Source organism: Plectropomus leopardus, chromosome 5 (assembly GCF_008729295.1).
Source record: "Plectropomus leopardus isolate mb chromosome 5, YSFRI_Pleo_2.0, whole genome shotgun sequence".
NCBI lineage: Eukaryota > Metazoa > Chordata > Actinopteri > Perciformes > Serranidae > Plectropomus > Plectropomus leopardus.
The window spans coordinates 527,171-549,670 of NC_056467.1; the positions used below are offsets into that span (position 1 = coordinate 527,171).

General features: G+C 39.0%; 1 protein-coding gene across 1 annotated transcript in view; it reads left to right on the forward strand.

The window, feature by feature from the left end:
- Window positions 1-22,500, forward strand: part of plekhg2 (pleckstrin homology domain containing, family G (with RhoGef domain) member 2) — an 81,164-nt gene that overhangs the window by 2,578 nt on the left and 56,086 nt on the right. Inside the window, exons 2-4 of the mRNA XM_042486878.1 lie at window positions 11,347-11,569; window positions 11,631-11,886; window positions 20,644-20,744. Of these exons, the coding sequence (XP_042342812.1) occupies window positions 11,347-11,569; window positions 11,631-11,886; window positions 20,644-20,744 (580 nt within the window). The remainder of the gene's footprint in view (window positions 1-11,346; window positions 11,570-11,630; window positions 11,887-20,643; window positions 20,745-22,500) is intronic.

The following is a 22,500-nucleotide window of genomic DNA, read 5'->3' on the forward strand; positions in this document are numbered from 1 at the left end:
TAAACGACGATGCGAGAGGACTTACTTCCTGTCTCTGTCAACATGTCACTTTATCTCTGCTGCTATCTTAAAAACACACACACACACACACACACACACACACACACACACACACACACACACACCAGGCTCAGGAGGAGGACAGAGTTACGGCACCCAGCACCTACAGTTTCCTCTTTTACCTGAATACCGCCTATGTAATATAAATGTGTCGGGGGTACACAGTGTAACATGTTCTCCACAGAAATGACTCGAGCCTGATGAGTCTCGGGTTAAAAAAATAATTGATCGCATCATTTTTCTTTTCATAAACATAGAAAATGGGCCTAACAGACTCCACCACACCACACCAGGGTTGAATTTGGACTTTTGGGACCGTTCTTTTGAAATTCTACACTTTAAACTTCTTCAAAATGCTGTACCTTAACTTTTATCAACATCTGGAATGATTACTGTTTTGACTGTTTTTACCACATTTTATGCTATAATGTTCTTCATAATGCGATACCATCACTTTTCTTGACATTTGGAACAATTATTTTTTAATTTTTACCATAGTATGGCATTTTGCAACATACCAGTATGACTTTTTTCAACATTTTAAATGTTGACTTTTTGGACTGTTCTTTTGAATTCTACACCATAAACCTCTTAAAAATGCTGTACCAGAAGTTTCATCGGCATCTGGTTCGATGTCATTTTTGACCACTTTTACTGCACACTATTGTATGGCATTTGGTGACATACCATAGTGTGACTTTTTTCAACATGCTAAATGTTAACTTTTCAGACTGTTGTTTTTTAAATTCCACATCAAAAACTTCTATAAAATGCTCTACTTTGACTTTTTTTTTAACATTTAGAACAATAAATTCCTAACCCTAACTCTAACCTTACTGTAGTTGGCAATTTTTCAACATTTTAAATGTTGACTTTTTGGACCGTTGTTTTGAAATTCCACATCAACTTCTTTAAAATGCTGTACTTTGACTTTTTTTTTTAACATTTAGAAAAATAGATTCCTAACCCTAACCTTACTGTAGTTTTTTCAACATTTTAAATGTTGGCTTTTTGGACTGTTGTATTGCAATTCTACAAAATAACCTTCTTCAAAATGCTGTACCATAAGTTTTATAGGCATCTGTTGTTCTATCTGTATCTATTGTTGCATAGTCAGTGTGATAAATACAGTAGTTGTCTGTTGGCACACTTGTAGTTTGGAGAGGCAGGCTGGAGGACCGACATGCTAAGCAATGACCTGCTTTGAATGAGAGGCGACAGCAAAACAAAATCTGTATCAGTTTTTAGTCGTAAGTGTGAATTTTCTGCTTGAACTGAGGTCACTATTTCTCTCTTCAAAGCCAGAATCCATTGAGAAAAGCAGTGATATGACAAGAACTAACCCCCTAAAATAGTAAGAAATTAGTAAAAAATTACAAGAAAATTGTGAAATATGCGACAAAACCAAACAAACAAAAACACCCACACCAACAACAAAACGGAAAAGTAAAGGAATTAAAAATAGGAATGACCTATTTTACTGTAACCTTATCTGAAATATATAATTACGATTAATTTAAATATATTTTTCTCTGTATGGTAATATCCTATTGGAAGACAAATATAATAAAACGTACACTGCTGTTACGGTGCAGAAGTTTTCTCAGTCGGTCCACGTGTTGCAGTGTTTCTGGAAAGTCGCTCCAACAGGCTGTGATTTGTTCTTTTCTAAGAAACGTCCAACATGTTGCATCACTGTCGAACACATAATGACAGCGAGGAGCTGCTCTCTTATTACTGTAATCACACTCATGCTGGAATCCACTCCACCTTATGGTTTCACGGCATGTTTTTTAAAGGGGAATTCCACCTTAAAAAGTGCTTTCAGGCAAAGTTGTGCATTGTAGATAGTAGGTTTGGACGATTTGTCTTCCTAAAAATTTCAATAGTAATTTTTAGTGTTGCTGGGTTTATAGAAGATGAATAAGAAAATCCAAATGTGTTAACTTTTACAAGAAAGAAAAACACCAAAGTGTCATTTCTGCAATCTTACAGCAGCATAACTACAGCGCTACACTGTGAGTGTATAAATGTATATAAATGTTGAACATTTCTTAATTTCAAATGCTCTGATCTGAATGCTCTGAATTACATTTTTTTTAAACCTGAACAAAATGATTTAAATTTCTTTCAAAAACCCGTCGATAAGGCAATGAGCAACTTACACATGGCCCAAAAAAACAGAAAGAAATAAGTAAAAAAAAGAAAGTTACAAGAAAATAACTTGAAAACAAGAAAAAGAAAGAAAGAAAGAAAATTAAAGTAATAAACAAGAGGCAACAAGGAAAAGACTCTCCAAAAAAAGCAAAAGTTTCTGCAACATAATTTTAAATATACGATTATAATGCTTATAAATATATTACATTATGTATATTTTTAATCCTAACCATATGCCTTTGTTGCAGAGGGAAATACATTTAAAAATAAGGTGTTTTACTGATGTTGTACCTTTATTTTGAAAAAAGACTGTCTGCATATAACAAGCAGAAACTGCTCATTTCCTGTAAAAACTGAAGTCTTGCAGTAAAACCAACAAAAATAAACGCAAGACATTTATATCACAAAAAACATCACAAGAAATTAACCTGAATATAAGCAAAGTAGAAAAGTAATAAACGAAAACAAACAAGAAAATGAGCCGAAACAGTTCAGAAGATTGAAAATATAAATGAAAGTTTGTTGTTGTTTTTTTTAAAAATTATTATTTTAAATATATATTTATAAAGATTATAAATATACTTCTTCCTGGACATTTTTCCCTAGTTTTTTATGATTTTCTAATAATTCTCCCTATTTTTTATAAACAAATTTTCAGGTCATTTTCTTTGTCAAGTGTTACTTATTCCTTGCAATTTGTGGGAAATTTAAGTCCAAGTTAGCCATTGCCTTTTTTTTCCTTGTTTATGAAAAAGTCTGGCACAAGGAAACTGATGTTGCTCCAGGTTTCAAAGGGTTAATCTGAATATTAAAAATAGAAGGAAAAAGACTAATTTACACTGCTCTATAAGGAACAAACAAAAAAAAAAATCACCCTATCATCTGCAAACTACCAACATACCCTTTCATCTTGTGGTCATGGTATCCCCGCTCTCGGAGGCCCCGCTCTCGTGTGGATTGTGTTTTTAGGGTGGATGTCAGTCTCAGAGTTACGGACCATTGCGTAACAGCGTCAGAGTTCCCCCTGATGTGGAGTTAAAGGTTCATGTTCCTGTCAGAATTTATGACACTTTAACATGAAAATGAGCAGGCGGCGGCGCGTTTGAAGACTCCACGTGTCCAAAGTGGACCAGTGGAGGAACATCGAGGCTTTAAGACCAAAGAACAGATGGAGGAGTTCCTCAAGGGACGATCGAGGGGCCCCTAAAGCTTATTTAATGTCAGTGTGATCCTCAGGTGCCATGATAGTGCTGATGCTCCTCAAGGTGACGTGGTGAGACTTATTTAGTTTGGACAGGATCATTTAGCTGGTGGCAGAGTTTAGCAGCATAGTTAACCCTTCACAACCTGAGAAAATTGGCTTTATTTCTTACAAAAACATGGAAAAAATCAACTTAATAAGAAATAGCTTTCTTGCGTATTTGCAAGGAATTAGTGAGTCAAGAAAATGCCCTGAAATTAGACCAAAAGTAAAAGAACAAAAAACCGGAAATGACCTGAAAAAAGGTTAAAATGGAATCCAAATTCATAATAATAGTAAAAGTAATAATGATAATGAATTGTAGGAGTTAATGGATTTTTTTTTTTTTTACTGTAACTCATTTTTGAATATACAATTAGAATAATTATAATTAGAGTTTTTTTGATGTTTTTCTAATATTTTCTTTCTGTCATTTTGAGCCTTTTTTGAGGTTATTTTCTTGTCAACTTTCACAATTATTTTTTAACAATTTTTACGACTTTTCATGCCAAGTTGCTGATTTTTATCTCAAAGAAATTACCTGAAATTAGCACACAAAAAAGAAAAGAATAAAAAATGGAAATTACATTAAAAAGTAAAAAATACAATTAATAATAATAATAATAATGATGATAATAATACTATTTTTTTTATTGTAACCTCATTTTAAATATATAATTAATTTATAAATTAAAGGGCATAGGGCTATCAAAAGCAAAATAAGCAAAGTTTACAAGGTGAGATATAAAATACAATATAGGAAGTCCAGTTTGTGTAACAGGTCCGTGAAATGGAAGAATTATCAGACGCCAAAACACTGTAGAGATTTTAAACAGCGGATTTTAAAACTCTGAAACACACTGATAATCCCTTTATCTCTGGCCAGAAAGGTGAACGGTAGAAATACGCTTTTACGTTACAGGTAATCTGTCAGCAATGTGTACAGTACTTGCTTGTATTTTACTTGCCAATGCAGTATCTTGTGTGTGTGTGTGTGTGTGTGTGTGTGTGTGTGTGTGTGTGTGTGTGTGTGTGTGTGTGTGTTTGAGAAAAAGAGAAAAAGAAACACATCAAACCACATCCTGCATTTCAAGTCCGGTGCACAACTTTCAGCAACACACATGAACAGATTTGTACGATGCTTGTGAGGACCCTCAGCGGCATCACATCCCATACACACACACACACACACACACACACACACACACACACACACAGAGCCAACAACAGGAAATCAAACGTGTTATGAACGTGTTCAGTCTCAGTGTGAGTGTGACTGACACGCTTCAGTCTGTCTCTAACGGACACTCTGACATTTTAAGAGATGTCAACTCACTGACACACACACACACACACACAGAGAAACCCTGCAAGCTGTGAGTACGTCGACCGTCTCTCTGTGTGTCTGAAATGTGTTTCTGTGTTTAAATGTGTTGAGATGGAATTTGTTGCTGGTTCTGCAGGAGAACTTGCACGCCTTATTTTTTCATAAACGTACTGATGAGTGATGAATGAATGATGAATTTCAACAATGACGCAGTTCTTTGGCTGCCAGCACAGAAACTCATAATGCCACGAGATTGTTTTCCTCTTTCTCATGTCGTGTTAAAAACTTGATCAGCTGAAATTGAGTCTTTGCATTAAAGGCAGTGATGTGAGAAGTAAACGATAACGTCACATTTTAAACATCACGACTGTTTGAACTAATGACCGTTTCTGAAAACCACAGATGCTTGTGATGTATTTGTGCGGTAAAACGTAGTGGATACGTTGAATCTTTTTGTTTTAACAGCACTGTAGTTAACGTTTGATCGGATTTAGGCACAAACACAACATTTTTGGCTTAAAATACCTTGTTTTGGAGTCTCAGTCCCCGCTGGAAAGCAGCACCATCTCTGTGAAAAACAGCTTCTTTTCGTGCTTAAAAATTTGCCGAAAATGCAGCGGCTGATGGCAAAGACAACCAGTTTTGTTGTTTGTTGGTGTTGAATAGCGGTCTGCTGCTTGTCCTCGGTGTCCCCTACACCTCCGGAGGACAAAGTCAGCTCAGATACTGAGTCTTGATGTGATACATATGAAATGTACAAACATAATGTACTCATGGTTTGCAGAAACGTAATTTCTCCCGCTGACTTTTTAAAGTCAGTCGAGGTTTTAAAGCAGGTGACGGATTTTAACCTGAAACCGAAACCTGTCAAACATTTCCTGTTGATTTGAAAAAGCTGCATTTCACAAAACTTCAATGGGAACACTTCTCGCTCTTTTGTATCTTATATGATGTGTAACACCGGGTGGCGGTAATGAGACTTTATGGATGCCAACCGCTAATAAACCCAAAGAAGAAGAAGAAGCACAGCAAAGTCAAATAACACAACAAAACATGGCTCTGTGTGTGGACGGAGGACGAGACGGAGATCTTCTAACTCTGATACGAGATTTATTTATTTAGACTTATCGTAGGAGCTGAGCCGGAAATTCACTGATTACACTCAAATACACAATCTGGACTACATTTATCACATATGCATCAACACACACAAGATTATCACAACAGGAAGAGCTAGAAAATTTCTGCAGAAATTTTGGAGGGTGCCTGCTGCTGAGGTGCCACTAATGTACGTCAGGATGTGGAGGGGGGCCACAAGGGCCAATTAATGGCCATTAGTTACTTACTGGCATCTCTAAGTTGCCACAAGGGCCAATTAAGGGCTCCCTCCACCTGACGGGCCACAGGGGCCAATCGATGGAGGGTCAAATCCTTTGGAGGGCCCACAAGTGGACCATTAATTACTTACCGGCATCTTTGAGTGGCCACAAGGGCCAATTAAGGGCCCCCTCCACCTAAGGGGCCACAAGGGCCCATCAACGGAGGCCCCACAAGTGGACCATTGATTAATTAATTAACTAACTAGAATCTTCAGTGGCCACAAGGGCCAGTTAAGGGCCCCCTCCACCTGAGGGGCCACAAGGGCCAATCAATGGTCCACTTGTGGCCCCTCCTCCGGAAGCAGTGCAGGCACTTTGGGGTATGTGTTAAAATATGCTCCAGAGTCCCTGAGGGTAACCTTCGTGGGGGCGTGGCCTCAGTTTGGTCTGTTTAAATGCACGTTTGCATTTTTATTGTTTCTCAGAAATTTAGAGCAAAAAATATATTGAAAATGTTCTTCGGTTAAATATTTTCTTCACGAGCTAAAATCTTTTGATGGTATATTGTCATAGTGTCAGCTGACTCCGTTTTTGAGGTTCTTGTCTACGTGTTCTGGTTTCAAACAGACGTGTTTGGAGTCGACATCGCTGCAGATTTATTGCACGGCGAGCGCTCCGTGTTTTCCTTTAGGAAGAGGGAACAAACATTTGTCAGACTTTGTTTCCTTTAATCAGCTGAAGATAAATTCTCTGCATCGTGTTCAGAGGAGAGAGACTTCATCAGCCACAGGATGTGTGAATGAAGCGAGTGATTTACACACATCCTGCTGACTCACTGAGAGCTGCAGTGTGTGTGAACGCTTTGGCTAAATAAGGCTGTGACTGCTGCCGCGCAGTGTGTGTGTGTGTGTGTGTGTGTGTGTGTGTGTGTGTGTTGCCTCGCATCAGCTGTTTGTGTGCGTCCACAAAACACAAACCTCATCCAGCACCAGCATCGTGATGTATCTGAGCTGCTGAAGACAGTAGAGGAATGTATATCCATTCAAGTACTGCGCTCAAGTACAAATGTGAGGTATTTGTACTTGAGTATTTCACTACGTCTCAGAGATAAATATTACACTTTTTATATTTACATTTAGCTGATACACACGTTTACCTCAGAGAGATTTTAATGCAGGACTTTTACTTGTGATTAATATTTTCAAAGTGTGGTATAAGTACTTTTACTGCAGTACAGCAGGGATACTCACGTGCTTGGGGGCCATTAAAAGGAGGCCAGGGGCCAGTCGGCGCAGCCCAATACATGTTTCTAAGATTTGAGAACATTTCTGGGACTTCAGGACTTTTCTCATATTTTGGACATTTCTTGGATTTAGGATGTTTCGTGGCCTTTTGGACATTTCTTGATGTGTTGTACGTTTCTCATATTTTAGGACATTTCTAAGATTTCAGGATATTTCTAGGATTTTAGACATTTCATGGATTTTTGGACATTTCTGAGATTTTAGAATATTTCTCGCAGCTTAGGACACTTCTATGATTTTAGGATGTTTCGCAAATGTTTGGGCGTTTCTCGGATTTTAGGACATTTCTAGGATTCGAGGATATTAGTGTCTCAGCTGTGTCCTCCGATCCTCCTCTGGCTCTATTTTTAATCAACAAGCTCTGTTTTGATGCTGTTTTATGTCTCTGACACCTTATGGAGACTAAAAGGACAAAAACTATTCACAGAGTCAATCACTTTATTTTTATTGTCCATTAGAAAACAGTATGGGAGACACTCGGCACCCTATCAGGGGCCAGATGTGGCCCCTGGGCCATAGGTTGAGTAGAACAGGATCGTAATACTTCCTCCACCTCTGGTTAAAAGAGTTGAGGGTTTTCGGGTTCGGTCTCCTGGTGAAGCTTGTGTTTTTATAAAATATGTTGGTGGTTTTCCAGATTAAACATCACCTCTTGATGTGGAACAAAGAACAACAACTCTTTAAACCACAAGTATGAGAGCGCACCGCGCTCACCATGCTCACGAACGAGGAGGCTCGCTGCTTTACAACACTGCTGGCAGCTGTTAAAGACATTCCTGTAAGAACCTGCACAGCTATCACCTCAAAAAAGACCGAAACGACGGATCGTGTAGGAAAATGTTCTCATTTAACACTCTGCGTTCGGAAATTCCTCCTGCCAGGACGTCTGGAATTTAACACTAATGAAGTTTAAACGCTTCTCCATCTCGGCAGCGACAGGTGTGCTGCCGTCTGGGTGGAAAGTGGAAATGAAATGATTACAGGGTCTCGTGAAGTTGTGACGAAGAGGGAAGATATAATTACATTTTTTAATATGAGGCAATGTTTTTTATGAGGGGAGAAAAATGGTGGAAACTGTCCATCAGAAGTTTCTCTTATGGTGATGAAAGACGTGGACGGCGTCACGGCGAGGCTGGACGGGTTGAAAGCATCGTCCCTGCACAAAGACCAGAACCAAACGAGGCCCCGACGAATAAAAGAAACAGTATTGAGCATTTTAGCCGGTTCTCATTCAGAGCGGTCAAATATCCACGCTGCTGAAGTGACTTTGGCATAAGATCCTGACGCAGAAAGACGGAAGGACGCAGCTGGACGGCATCATGTGAAAACGCTGCTGGTGACAAAGTGATATGAGGAGCATGAAGATTTCTATGGGGGGGGGGGGACTCCCGGACTTTCATACGGGAGTCTGGTGTTTGTAAATAATTCATTTTTTTGTGCTTTTTTAATCTAAAAACATAGTGGAATCATGACAAAAACCTGGCATTTAAAGGGTTAAAATTCTGAGAATTCATGAATATTTGATATTTTATTAATCGGCACAGATATTTGTCATTTTGCGGATTATCAGTGTCGCCGTTTTATTTTAATGATCGCCGATAAAAATTAATGAATTAAAAAGTGCAAAGAAAGATTCAGCATGGGAGGAACTTTTACTTTGTAAAACCTCAGGGAGCTATTATTATTATTTATTTTTAATTATATTTTTCACTTGACTTTATTAAAAAAGTTAAATACTGACAGAAAGAATTTTATTTTTATTGTAAATACATATCACCCCAATTACGGTTATCAGTCTTTTAAACTGCTAATAATCGGTACCTGGAAAAACAATATCGGGCGATCCCTCGTAGCATCAAAGCGGACCCTAAAGGTTAAGTTTTTTTGTCTGTAACACTGAAAGAGACGATCAGCTGCAGCTGAAGAGGAAGACGAAATTAATGCACCGTCATCTCAGACTGGGAAGTTGTTTCTTTTAATGTTTCACAGTTTCAAAGAAAAAAAAGTTAAACACCGCAGAGACGATGTTTCGTAATAAAGACGCTCGTTTCATTTCATCATAGTGAGATTTTGATGAAAAAAGGTGAGTTAGTCAGGCGGTGGTGAGGTGATGCTCCGCTGCACACGCACTTCCTGTTCACACTGAGGAAGACAGCTCTGAGCCGCCTCACTTTAATTTTCTGAAGATGCGTCTTGGCAGCGTGTTTTCTGTCGTTACTTCCTGTCTGGACACAGAAACTGAGCCTTTGAGACAGTTTGCTGCGTAAAAGCTGCAAATAAGGTAAATCTGTCAACCTGCATCAGCTGCAGAGAGAAACCTGCGGAGCAGATTTAGATGGATGGATTGTTTCTCTTCACATTTAGCGTGATGATTTCAGTTCTTAGTTTTTGTTCTCGAGTGTACGCAGCTTCGATTGAAGGGAGGGCTGTAAATAATCTTCATTAAGTAAGATTAATTTTCTTTCCTGTCAAGAGACGTACCGCAACTTTCAAGAAATTAAGCAGAAAAAGAGAATTTGTCGAGAGAGAGCAAAAGAAAATATATTTTAAGACAGTAATAAAATAATAATAATGATAATAATGATAATAATGATAATAATAATAATAATAACAATGATAATAATAATAATAAATAGGGAAAAATGTCAAACTATATTTATAATTGTTATCATGATAATTATTGTTAACTTTTTTATTCCTGTATTTTTCTTTTATATATGTTTTTATATATTTATAATATTATTTATTTAGTTTTGTTATTCACCTTTTTTCATATTTTTATATTATACGTTTTTTATTGCCTTTTTTCAGATAATTTACTTTTAACTTTTACTTCTTACAATGTTTTATTAGAAATTGAGGCAATTTTTTTGTTTTAAAGGGTTAAAAAACAACATTTTGAATGTTTTGGTGAGTCTGTGTAAGTAAAACTGCGTGTTACAGTTTTGATAGAAGCCTGTAGAGTATTAGATGTACAGCTGTTTGATGTTATCATGATTAGCAGCACGCAGCCAAAAATATATTAACATTTAGTATTTTTATCCCGCTGTCATGCCACGATTTAATCAGAGCGCCTTGTTTTATTTTATGCTGATTAAAGTTTGTTTCATGTGATTTCTGCATGTCTGTGTTTCATATCAGAATACATTTGTGCCTTGATTTAATCTTTTTTTTTGTGAATATCTGGACATCATGTGGAGTTTGTTCATGACAGATTAAAATCAAAATCACTGACAGTTTTTTCTCTTCTGTTGAAGCGTTCTTGACGTTGATAGCTTCATTATTTTTTTGTTTGTTTAGATTGCAGCTGGTTGTGCAAATTTGTTTTGTCGCCTCAGTGAGCTGCAACTTTGACAAAATTCTGCAGTTTTTCACCAAACGTGAGTTTAGTTTTTTCATCAGATGATGAAAACTTTGCTCAATTTTACACAGATACAAAGCTAATTCAGCGGTAATAATCGCAGCATTCATTTTGTCTGCGTCATCGTTCCATACCAACATCTGAACCCCTCCTCTTCATGAAGCGTCTGAGCTTCTCATGTTTAAACCTTTAACGCCACGATTAGTTTTCTTGACACCTATTTCCCAAATATTTTTCACCAGTTTCTTGTGAATTTTTGAGCCATTTCTTGCAAAACTGCATGATGCCCTCTTCCAGTGTTTTTGATTTTTTGCTCGTTTCAAGGTTATATATAGTCTGCTTTCTTTGATCTTTTTTTGTTGACTTTTTTGGGTTAGTTCAATAAAGTTTCATCCTTCTTGAAACAGATCCACCTTCATGTCCTGATGGATTTGTTGTTTTTTTCTATATTATAATGGGATCATGTTGATCAAATTTCAGGAAAAAATGCATTTAAAGAAACCGTTTTGTTTAAGTTTCTTAATATTTTTTGTAGATTTTTTATGTCATTTTCTGTCTTTTTGTCTGTGTCTCTGCAGCCGCCAAGCGTCCCTCCTCAGTCTCGTCTCTGAGTGGGATTGTGGGTCGGATGATGTCGTCCGGCGAGCGAGGAGCCTCGTCCTCCTCCTGCACCTCCGTCAACACCGTCTGCTCAGACGGCGAGCGACCCGCCTCGCTCTCCCTCTCCTCCTCTGCCTCCTCCGTCTCCCTGCAGGACACTTCCCACTCCTCCTCTTCCTCCTCCTCCTCTTCCTCTCTGCCGTACGGCGCCGTGCCGACCTACAACGCCTCCTCATCGTCCTCGTCTTCTTTCACGCCAAAGAGGAACGGCTCAGACATCAGCCTGGACCTCACTCCCCTCGTCACGCCACACGGAGGAGAGAGTTGCGGCAGGAGGAGGCGGGGTCTGTGTTGCCAAGTCGACAGGTGGAGGTCACTCCTCTAATGGACATGTCGCCAATCCAGTGGCGATGGCTGCGATTGCCACGCCCAGACAGCTTTCGCGGCTGGAGCGAGTGGTTCTGGAGATCGTAGAGACCGAGCAAGCCTACGTCAGAGATCTGAAGAGCATCGTGGAGGTAAGAGCCAGAGCTGCAGCCAGACGGTCATTATTTGGAAATCTTTCTGGGTGTCCACAAGCGGGCCGTCGGACATGTATCATGTCACACCTGCCAACATGCCTTACAGGATGAGATATCTCCTCTGTAAGAGACGTTGTCTAGGAGATGACATTCTGTATGCACTAGATGAAATAATATCTTCTGCTTATCAGATGAAATACTATCTCCTACGTATATTGGAGATAATATCTAGGAGAAAACATCCCCTACCTGCGCGATGAGAAAATATCGCCTACATATGAGATATTGTCTTGTACTGTAGGCGTGCATATTTGATGAGATAAGAGGAGATAACTTCCCAGACTTACAAGATGAGATCATATCTCCTCTGTGAGACGTGTTTTCAAGGAGATAATGTTTTGTATGTACACCATGAGACCATGTTTCATATTGAGGAGAAAAGATAACATCCTGTATTGTTCACGATGACATAATTCCTCAGTAAACACTCATTACTTTGCCAGAATTCACAAAACAACATTTCCCATGAGCTTCCCCTTATCAGCAGTGTGTGTGTTTAATGTCATGGCAGCTGTTTGTCTCTCAGCTGTCATATCCACCCGAATTTTCTTCTGAAGTAACCTTACGAACTTTTGGCTTTAATCTCTACTGCCTAAAACACGGTCATGACGCTGCATTTTGGAAAGAGGGATGTGAACAGTCGACACTTTCTGAATCAAACCACGCCACGTCGCCGACAGAACTTCTCTTTATGTTCTCAGAAACATCTGTGACGGTGGTTAGTGACACGAGGTTTTGGTGGAGGAAGTGACTGTGTTGACATGTAGAGTATGGTGTGGATGATTGGTTACCATGGTAACAAAACCATGTGTTTTATTTTAAAGTGTTGGTCCCATTAAAAAAAAGTGCCAGGCAGCTGATCGGGATGCTGACACTGTGGTTTAATGTCGGACACGAAACAACTAAAACATGAAGAAAAGACAGCAATACAGTACACAGCTGTGTGTGTGTGTGTGTGTGTGTGTGTGTGTGTGTGGGAGGAGTTAGCTGTAGCCTAGATTTACTGTCCAGGTGTGAATGCCTCTGGGGCAGTTTACCTGCAGCTGGCCTCTACACATTGCGTCTGTGTGTGTCTTCGTCTGTCAGATTGGAGTGTGAAACATCCTTTTGAAGTAAAAGAGGTAATTTACTGCTGCTTTCATCCTCTGCCATGTCACACACACACACACACACACACACACACACACACACACACACACACACACACACACACACACACACGCTCGTGGCTCGGCTGTCATCAGGTTTATCAGCTGTCTGTCAGTTTCTTCTTCTCTGACCTTCCACAGAGGACGGACCTCTCATTCATCACCACATCTTTCTTCTTCGTTGGTTTATCCCTCCTGACTTTCTGTGTTCGTCCGCACTCAGAGGTCACTGTCAAAGTCACGTGACGGTTATTATGGCGCTGTCGTCAGTAAAGTAGTTAACCCTTAACCCTGAAACTTGAGAAAACTGGCGTAAATTCTTTAAAAAACATGGGAAAAGGCAATCAGCAAAGACGGACCCAAGTGGCCCAAAAATTAACAAGTAATTAGTAAAAAGTACGAGAAAATTACCTGAAAATTAGTCACAAAAAAAAAACCAAACAAACAAAAAGAAGAAAAGAAAAAGAAAGTTAAAAAAGGCAAAAAAAGGCAAAAAAAGGGACTTGGAGAAAGTGCTTAAAAATAGTTATTATTCTGTAACATAATTTTAGATAAGTAATTATGATAATTATATATACAGTTTTTCTTCCTTTGGTTTTTTTTTGCTTGACATTTTTCCCTAGCTTTTTTAAAAAACAAAAAATACATTTCTAAATCAATGAATTTCTCGATGTTTGTGGAATATTTTTTGCAATGTTACTCACTGATTTTTCCCCTCAGGGCTCAAAGGGTTAAAGTGGAAAACAATCTTTTTTTGAAAGAAATTATTAAAAAGTGCAGAAAATTCATCTCAGATTAAATAAAAAAAAAAAGATATAACAGAGAAAGTTTAAAATGAAGTCGTGACTTGGTAAAAGTGCTTAAAAATTATAATAATTGTGTAACATAATTTTAAATATCTAACTAATTATGAAGAAATGACCCCTAAAACTGCGAGAAATTAATTTTTAAAAAAAGAAAGAAAAAAATTACGGGAAATTTAGCAAAAATAAATAAATAAATAAAAGAAACGAAAAAATATATCAAAAAGAAATAAAAGAAAAGAAAAAAAGTGAAAAAGATTTAAAAAATTATGATAATTTTGTAGCTTAAGTTTAAATAAGTAATTGATTATGATTATTTAATTACAGTTTTTTATAGCTATTTCTCTTTTCCCTTGCCATTTTTTCCTTAGCTTTTTAGAAAAATTTTTTTATCTACTAATTTCTTGCAATTTGTGAAACATTTATAACCAAGCTGCTAATTTTCGAAGTTTTTTAAGTTTTTCTAAGCGAAGGTCTAAATACCTTTAAAAGAGGTTCGAAGGCAGCTCAAGAAAACTGATGTGGCTCCAGGTTTCAAAGGGTTAATGACCGGATCATTAGCATTCAGATTATATTCAAATGTGGCGTCTTTAAAAAAAATAAAAAGTCTGATTTCAGTGTTCACTTTTACTTCAGTGATCCCAGAATTCCTCTCTGCTGATGGAAAGGAGGTCTGATAAATGATAGGTGTGTGTGTGTGTGTGTGTGTGTGTGTGTGTGTGTGTGTGTGTGTGTGTGTGTGTTGCGCTGTAATGTAAGCCTTCATTCCTGCTGCTCTCTGTATTTGAGGTTTTTAGCTGCAGTCTGGTTTTGATTGAGGCTACATGATGTCACGCTCACTGGGAATCTGAACCAACTACCATAATAGGCCCGTGTGTGTGTGTGTGTGTGTGTGTGTGTGTGTGTGTGTGTGTGTGTGTTTGAGAACAATAACAACTCACAGAAAGAGTGAAAACAGCTCCTCTCTGTCACCGACTTATAAACTCATTTTTCTATAAACTTTTTGAGAATAAATTCTCATAAAAGTTCCTCCTCTGTGCTGCCAGCAGGCTGAGGTCACTGCAGCTGCTCCAGCTCTCTTCATTCATCTTTTTTTTACCAGTTAAAGCATATTTTTCTTCTTCTTCTTCCTCTTCTTCTTCTTCTTCTTCTTTCTGCAAGAGCGTTTCAAGAGCTCTCTGTGAAATTGCTGAAATAAGTGAAATCAGAAATGAGCGGAGTAGTTTCATCTGATTCAGAGAGTTTTCTTGTAGCTTTCTGAGGGAGAAAAGTTGCGGAGTGAACATGAGACGGGATCCTGCTGTTGACCTGCAGCCAAGTGGGACAGGAAACCGAGGGGGAGGAGGAGAGAGAGATGGGGGAGAAACAGATGACGGGGGAACGACAGAGTGGAGAAAAGATGAGGAGGTGGGGATCAGGGCTGAGGGGAGATTGGGGGACGAGAAAGGGGGGAAAACAGAAAAACAGAAGAAGGGACAAAAATGTGAACGAGAGAAGAAGCGAGAGGAAGCAAAGTGAGGAGACGAGGAAAGAGAAAAGGAGAAACAACAGGAGAATGTGGAGAGAAAAGGAGGTGAATTTTGGGTTGCAAAGTAGATTTTGGGAGCAAGAAAGGGAAGACAAAGATTAAACAAAGAAAAGTTTCTACAGCGGTCACAATCTATCATTTCTGCTTTTTTTTTCAACATTAACCCCTTGAGACATCAACATCAGTTGCTGAGGTACTTGTGAACCTCGAAAATCAGAGAAAATTTGTTTGAGTCGTTATTAGGTGTTATTAATATTAGGTGACAAGGAAATGATCTGAAAATAGCTGAGGAGGATTATTAGATGTGATCAAAAAATGCGAATGATGCCGTTACCGGGATGCCATTACCGGGATGTCAACAAATGCACATGATGGAATAATGCAGCACGCTCTTATGTTTCCCACCGTTACGATGTTTAGGATTAGGCAGCAAAGACACGGATGGTTTCGGAATAGTAAGGGTTAAAAAGAAAACCCACATCCACACTGGAAATGAACTCCAGACTCCTGCATGACAGTCAGCTTTTTTTGGGATCCATCCACCTCCCCTCCCCCTTTATAACTCATGTGAGCCCTCTGCATTACGTGGTTACGGGCGGCGTTATTACGTGACGCTCCGTCAGTGTTTCGTGCTCACGCAGCCGGTTCCATCTGACCGTGTTCTTACGTGATGCCGCCTGTACGTGTTGCATGTGGACGCATCCGGTGCTGTCCGGCTGTCTGCTGGCATATAATAACAACGCCACCGGTTCTGTCTGAGGTCGGTCTCGTCTGACGCCATCCAGCCGCTTTCCGGTTGGACGCGGAAGGTGAGTTTTGGCTTCAGATTCATACGCCAAAAGCACTGACAGAGCATCGCTATTTGATGAGCTCAGAGTGAGAACGAGCTGGACTCCTGCATGAAAGTTCAGGGTTTTTTCAATCCACCCGCCGCCCTACAGCGACATAAGGCGGCAGACGTTTTTAACAGCAGCCTGACGCCGTCCTGATGCACATCATGCAGACCACGTTCTCGTCTAACACCACCCGTCTGCGTATCATGCTGCCGCGGCATGTGCCTTCTGTCTGTCTGTACATAATAACACAGCGAAAGGTCTCAGCTGATGCCATCCAGCGGCGTATCGCACGGACGCGAAAGGTGTCTTTTGGCGTCTGAATCTTTTGTTGAAATCACTGTAAAAAGCCAGAATCAGGTTCCTCTTAAGGTTAAACACGTAGTTTCAGTTATCTAAACCTGTCGAGTGTACTGACATCAAATTTGGTAGTTTGGTCATGTTGTATTGGTGTACTGGAAGAACAAATACAACCAAAAAAATAGATTTTGTTTTTGTTTTTTTATTTATTTTGAAAAAAAAGTTAACATAAGAAATTTAATGAAAGAGGGTCGTTATACGCACATCATGTAGGTGCTCTCAAAAAACATCCAGGTAGGACTGAAATGTTGTCTTGAATAAACTTGTGTTTCACAGTTTAAGTGTGCAGACGTTAGTATTTTTCTCCTAAGACACATTTTTCATTACTTTAGATTTAATTATTTATTTATTTTGCAGACAGGAAGCGACCACCAGATCGAAAAAAGCTAACGCAGAAATATGCTTTTTTATTGTTTATTTTGAAAAAAAAAAAGTTAAAATTAGACAGATTGGTCATTTTTCATCTCGGACGTTTTTTTGGACTCCACACTCTCTCTGTGACCCACTTTCAAACAAAGACATAACTCAAGTCGTTCTCTGTCTTTCATCCATTGTTTTTTACTTCGTCGTTTTTCTCTCCTTCTCTCTTCAAGATGTTTGTTTTGTTTGCATCTCTCTCCATCTCTTCCTCATTCCTCCTGTCTTCTTCTGCTCTTCATCTTCGTGTCGAACTCTCTCATTTTTCACTCATCTCTCCATTTTTTCTCTCTCTCTCTCTCTCTCTCTCTCCCCGTGCCCTCCAGTGTGTGTGTTTCCTGTTGCCTTTAAAAGGTGATGAATGTGGCCAAGGCCTCTCATTATATTCCTCATTACACACACACACACACACACACACACACACACACACACACACACACACACACACACTGGTTGTTTTTGTACCCAATTTAGGGAAAAAACAGAAACAGAAGGAATGGGACCGAGATGATTTTTTTTGCTTGCAGCCACATTGTGTGTGTGTGTGCATGTGTGTGTGTGTGTGTGTGTGTGTGTGTGTGTGTGTGTGTGTGTGTGTGTGTGTGTCATGGTAAATGTAGTTTGGTGCTGGTTCGGAGCATGCATATTTTCTGACCAATCACATCGCTGCTTCACACAGTTAGCAATGGAAACAGAGCAGCAAAAGAAAAAAGTTGCTACAGCGATCAATCAAATTTGTGTAGCTGATGGCTGTTTTCAATCCCATTGCCCTCCAACGAACACCTCCAGAGGTGATGCATCATGGGAACTAAACCGGCTTGAAAAGATCCCTCGTGTTCCTGGTTTGCATCAACGTTGTGTGACAAGTTTCTGTCCAAAATTGTTGTTAATTTCTGGTGTTTGCAACTTCAGATCTATGAAATAATGGTGACGTCACCCATTCGTAAGTGAGTTCCACTCTGCAGCTCTGAGTTTGGCATTTTGGCCGTGGCCACCCCTGTTCTCAGGATTTTAACATGGGGGTCTGTGGGGATTGACTCGCTCTTGGAGCCAGCCCCAAGTGGACAGTAGAGGAACTGCAAGTTTTGGCACTTAGGCGTTGGCTTCATTCGTCAGTCAGACTTTGGATGAATTATTTAGAAACAGCAGGACGCATCGCTCCGTGTCTCATCCGGCCACTCGCGCTGAGCTCTCATTATTATTACCAGGGGCGGATGTAATGTTTTGGGGGCCCGGGGCCACAAGCACATGAGCTTATTTTCAGCCTTTCTCTAACTGTGAATGTCGGCTGTCGGCAGCTATAGGAGAAGTAGGCCGACTCAAAAGTTTTTAATTCCTGAGTAAAATGATTAACAGCACAGAAGTTTGACAGAAGCTGAAGTCAGAGTCCTGCAGTCAGGAGAGGTTGGCCTATTATCAGCACAATGTGCTTCAATTTACCTGAAGTTTGTTTCAGATGGAGCTTTTCATTTTCATATAATGCTGGAAAGTTTAATCAATAATAATAAATCATATGTTTATTACACTCCAACACACCATGGTCACATGAAACCATGAAGAAAAAAGAAAACCAAAACCCCATCAAAATAATTGTTCGTTAATTGTCATCAATGTAATATGTTAAATTAATGGTCATATTGATTTGAAGTATAATCGATTAGACCTATAAGCAGACACATTTTAAGGTTTTTGGAAATGGATTATTTTGAAACCAGTAACACAAAAAGTAAAACCATCACAGGTGTGACAGCAGCTGCAGATGGAGCATCGATTTCAAGTTCGACTGGAAACACAGCTTTTATTTTGGCCACAGAAATGTCTTTTTATAGTGCGTTAAATTAGATTATTTTCTGTTTGGTAACCCCGCAGAGAGCCGTTATGGATCCCAGTTTGGGAACTTGGACTAAAGCTGGTGAGCAGATCTCAGCCTCTCACTCAATATTTTCTGTTTCGCCAAATTTCTCTCCCTCCTTGGATGAATTTCTGCCTCCTCTTTTTGGCCAAATTTTCTGCCTCGCTCTGGCAGCTTTTCTGAGAGTCTGTGAGTCTCGGTGTCCGGGCTTCTGTTTGGTTCAGTTTGGGGATGTGTCACTAATAAAACGGTGCGATGATGTGGAACCTCTCTGTGGTTTCTGGACTTTGTGAAAACTGTCTATTATCTCATCTCTCTCCAGTGTAATCTAATTACTAACTACTACAGGAAGTGACCTCATGTGAACTCTGACAGGATTTTAGTTTCCATTACAACATAAATGACAGACTGCATGCACAGTATGACTTCTGAGTCAAACTGTTCACTGTGTTATTTCACAAAATAAGTTCAAACTGAGAATTAAAACTGTACTAGAATTAAATCAAAGATATAAGATGGAATTTTTCTGCATCAAAATGTCTAAAAATGAATAAACCAATGTTATAAATTTTTACATTCGCAACAGTGTTCAAACCCAACAAAATCATTTTAATCAAAGAAGCGGTCCACGTCATTTGTGTCGTAGTTATTGGCCAGAGGCCGTCATGAATTAACTTTTTCGCCATTTTTAGGCCACGTTTTTATGATACTTTTTTGTTCTCTGCCATTTTCACAATATATTTTTGAAGAAGAAATGAAGATGCAAATAATCGAAAATATACCTGCTGCACAAGCTGATATATGTTTAGGGTCGGAAAATACTGTCATACATGTCTGCACGGTAATGCATGATTCACTGTGGAGCGTGTTTTCATTTTATTTATTTTATTTTGTTTTAATTTAGTTTAGTTTTTGAATGGAATTGAATCGAATCAAACTGAATCGAATCGAACTGAATTGAATTGAACTGAATTGACCCTGACTGTGCATAACAGTAGAAAATGGAGATGCAACATTAATTCCTGCTGATGTCGTGATTTGGTTAAAGTGAAGTCGGGGTCATGCATGAGAACTTTACTTTTAAGATGGTCTGAGTGAGAGAACATTAGGACAACATGGAGGGAACGTTTATTTTCAGTTTTCCTCAGCTGTTGACCAGCTTGTGAAGATTTCGGATTTGAACCTGTCTCCATCTGTCAGTCATCATGACGAGCTGCCCGCTGCACCAGACTCTCTGCTGCTTATTAACTTCCTGTTTTTTGTCTTTTTTATGTTTCCTGACTTCCTGTCTGATGCCAGCGTCTGTGACGGTGCAGGCGGTTTCGTGTTCGCACCTTTGTCTGGTGTTCAGTTTTTTATTTGATGAGATGTTCTGGTTGGTGAGGAGAGGCTGGATGCTGGGTCTCAAGGTTGTGACAGAAAAGTAGAAATGTTGATGAAAAATTTAGACATGATGAATAAAATGAATAAAAGGTTTTCTGAGGAAACTTTGAGTGTGAAAGACAGCAGAACAGAAATCTTTCATTAAGCAGCTCCTGTCTGAGGCTCTCCTGTGGATAAGTCTAATTAGTGAAACGGCGTGCAGCTGCAGTGTGTTCAGGACAGATTTAGTGTTGAAGCTCACATCAGATTTTTTAAACCGCTTCACTCTGCGCACGGTAACGTGATGATTTTAGTGCTCTGAAGACTTTAAGATAAAAACATTATGATTTTGATAAAAACTGACATCTTGTCTCTGTTTGTGTGTCTGCAGGATTATCTTGGCTGCATTATCGACTGCGGCTCTCTGCCGCTGAAACCGGAGCAGGTCAGCACTCTGTTCTGCAACATCGAGGACATCTACGAATTCAACAGGTAAACACACACACACACACACACACACACACACATTCTGATATACAACAAACGTAAAGAGACACAGTGGTTACTGAGGAAACGGTCATATATTTTATGCATTTCACGCTGTGGCTCAGTATGGAGGACAAAAAAATGTCCTCAGTATCCATAAATAAATCCAAGAATAAATGAATAAATAAATTAACTAATTAATACAAAACAGAAATAACGTAATAAAGGAACACATAAATAAATGCAGAAATTAATTAAGAATAAATAAACACAATTAAATGGTTAAACAAACAAATAAATTAATAACTGCTTAAATAAGGAAAAAAGAATAAATATAGAATGAAATGAATAAGAAAGCAAATAAAAATAGATAAATAAATGAAGCCATAGAATAATAAATAACTACATAAGAGAAAAAATAAATAAATGCATGAATGCGTAATTTGCCAGAAGAACTATCAATATATTAATGTTTTTCTCTGTCTGAATGTTAAAGTGACACAAAATCATAATCTATAACTTTTTGTTATTTTTTCTTTCTTTTTTCTCTTAAATTCATCCTCTCCACGTCTCAGAGTATCCTTCGATGAAAGTGACTGTAAAGCACAACAAATAATTAGAGCTTTTTTATTTGACTAATTTAACAGAAAAAAATGTGGATATGCCCGACAGTGTCCTGGCTGTTTGTGAATAAAAAAATAAAAATGGTCTTTATTGTCTCGATGCTGCAGCACAAAGAAGTCTGTTATTATTCCACGAAGCTGTTTTGACTGAGATCACTGAACTGAAACAGGCTGTAAAGCGCTGCAGTGTGTGTGTGTGTGTGTGTGTGTGTGTTTGATAATATTATCCCGAAAATTCATGTCACGTGGAGCCCTGCGGTTACATGGACGTGGAAATGTGAGTTTTTATTTGTTATTCATGGACAGTGCTGGAAGAAATGTTTTATATTTTGTTTTCTGTAAAGTAACTAAAGCTGTCAGAAAAAAAAAAAAAAACGTAGTGAAAAAGTACCAAAAATAAAAACTGCAGTACTTCTTTCTGAAAATAATAATAACAGAGCATAAAGTGGAAATACTCAGTACTTCAAAACTGCATATTAATGTTCATTTAACCACAGTTCATGCTACAATATCAGCCCAGAAAGTACATGAAAAAGCTGAATGCACAGCGAGATGTTGTGGTTTGTGATGGACGTCGGTGATGCGTCTCATCGTGGTGCTGTGAACAGGAAGTGCATGTTTTGACACGGTGCATCAGCCACCGTTTCATTAAACTGTGAAAAACTTGTTCCACTGTTGAAAGAGGAGAATCGTCCGCGGCTTCGAGCTTGTGGAAAGTATCCTGTGGGTAACAGACAGAGAGAGAGAGAGATAAGCTGCTCGTGGAAACATTCAGATGCAGAAATGAACGGAGCAGGGCAGTGACGCCGCCGGTTTGATTCCCTCGAGAACAATCCGACCATAAAAACGTGCTCTGTTGGGTTTTTTGGGGGGATGAAAGCATGCAGCAGCTGCTGAGCTCATATGACTGAAGCAGATTCTTCAGGTTTTACCGAGAGAGAGAGAGAGAGTGGCTGTTTCTGTGTCACGCCACTTTGAGCGAGCAGCCGTCCGTCCTGGTATGTCCACACGCAGCCAAACAGCGCCTGCTGCAGTGCATTGTGGTCGATTTTTACAGACCAGATTCTGCAGTTTACTGTGTCGGTAGCTGAGTTTCCATCACAGATTTGTGCCAAACTTAACGATATTTTCGAAATGTC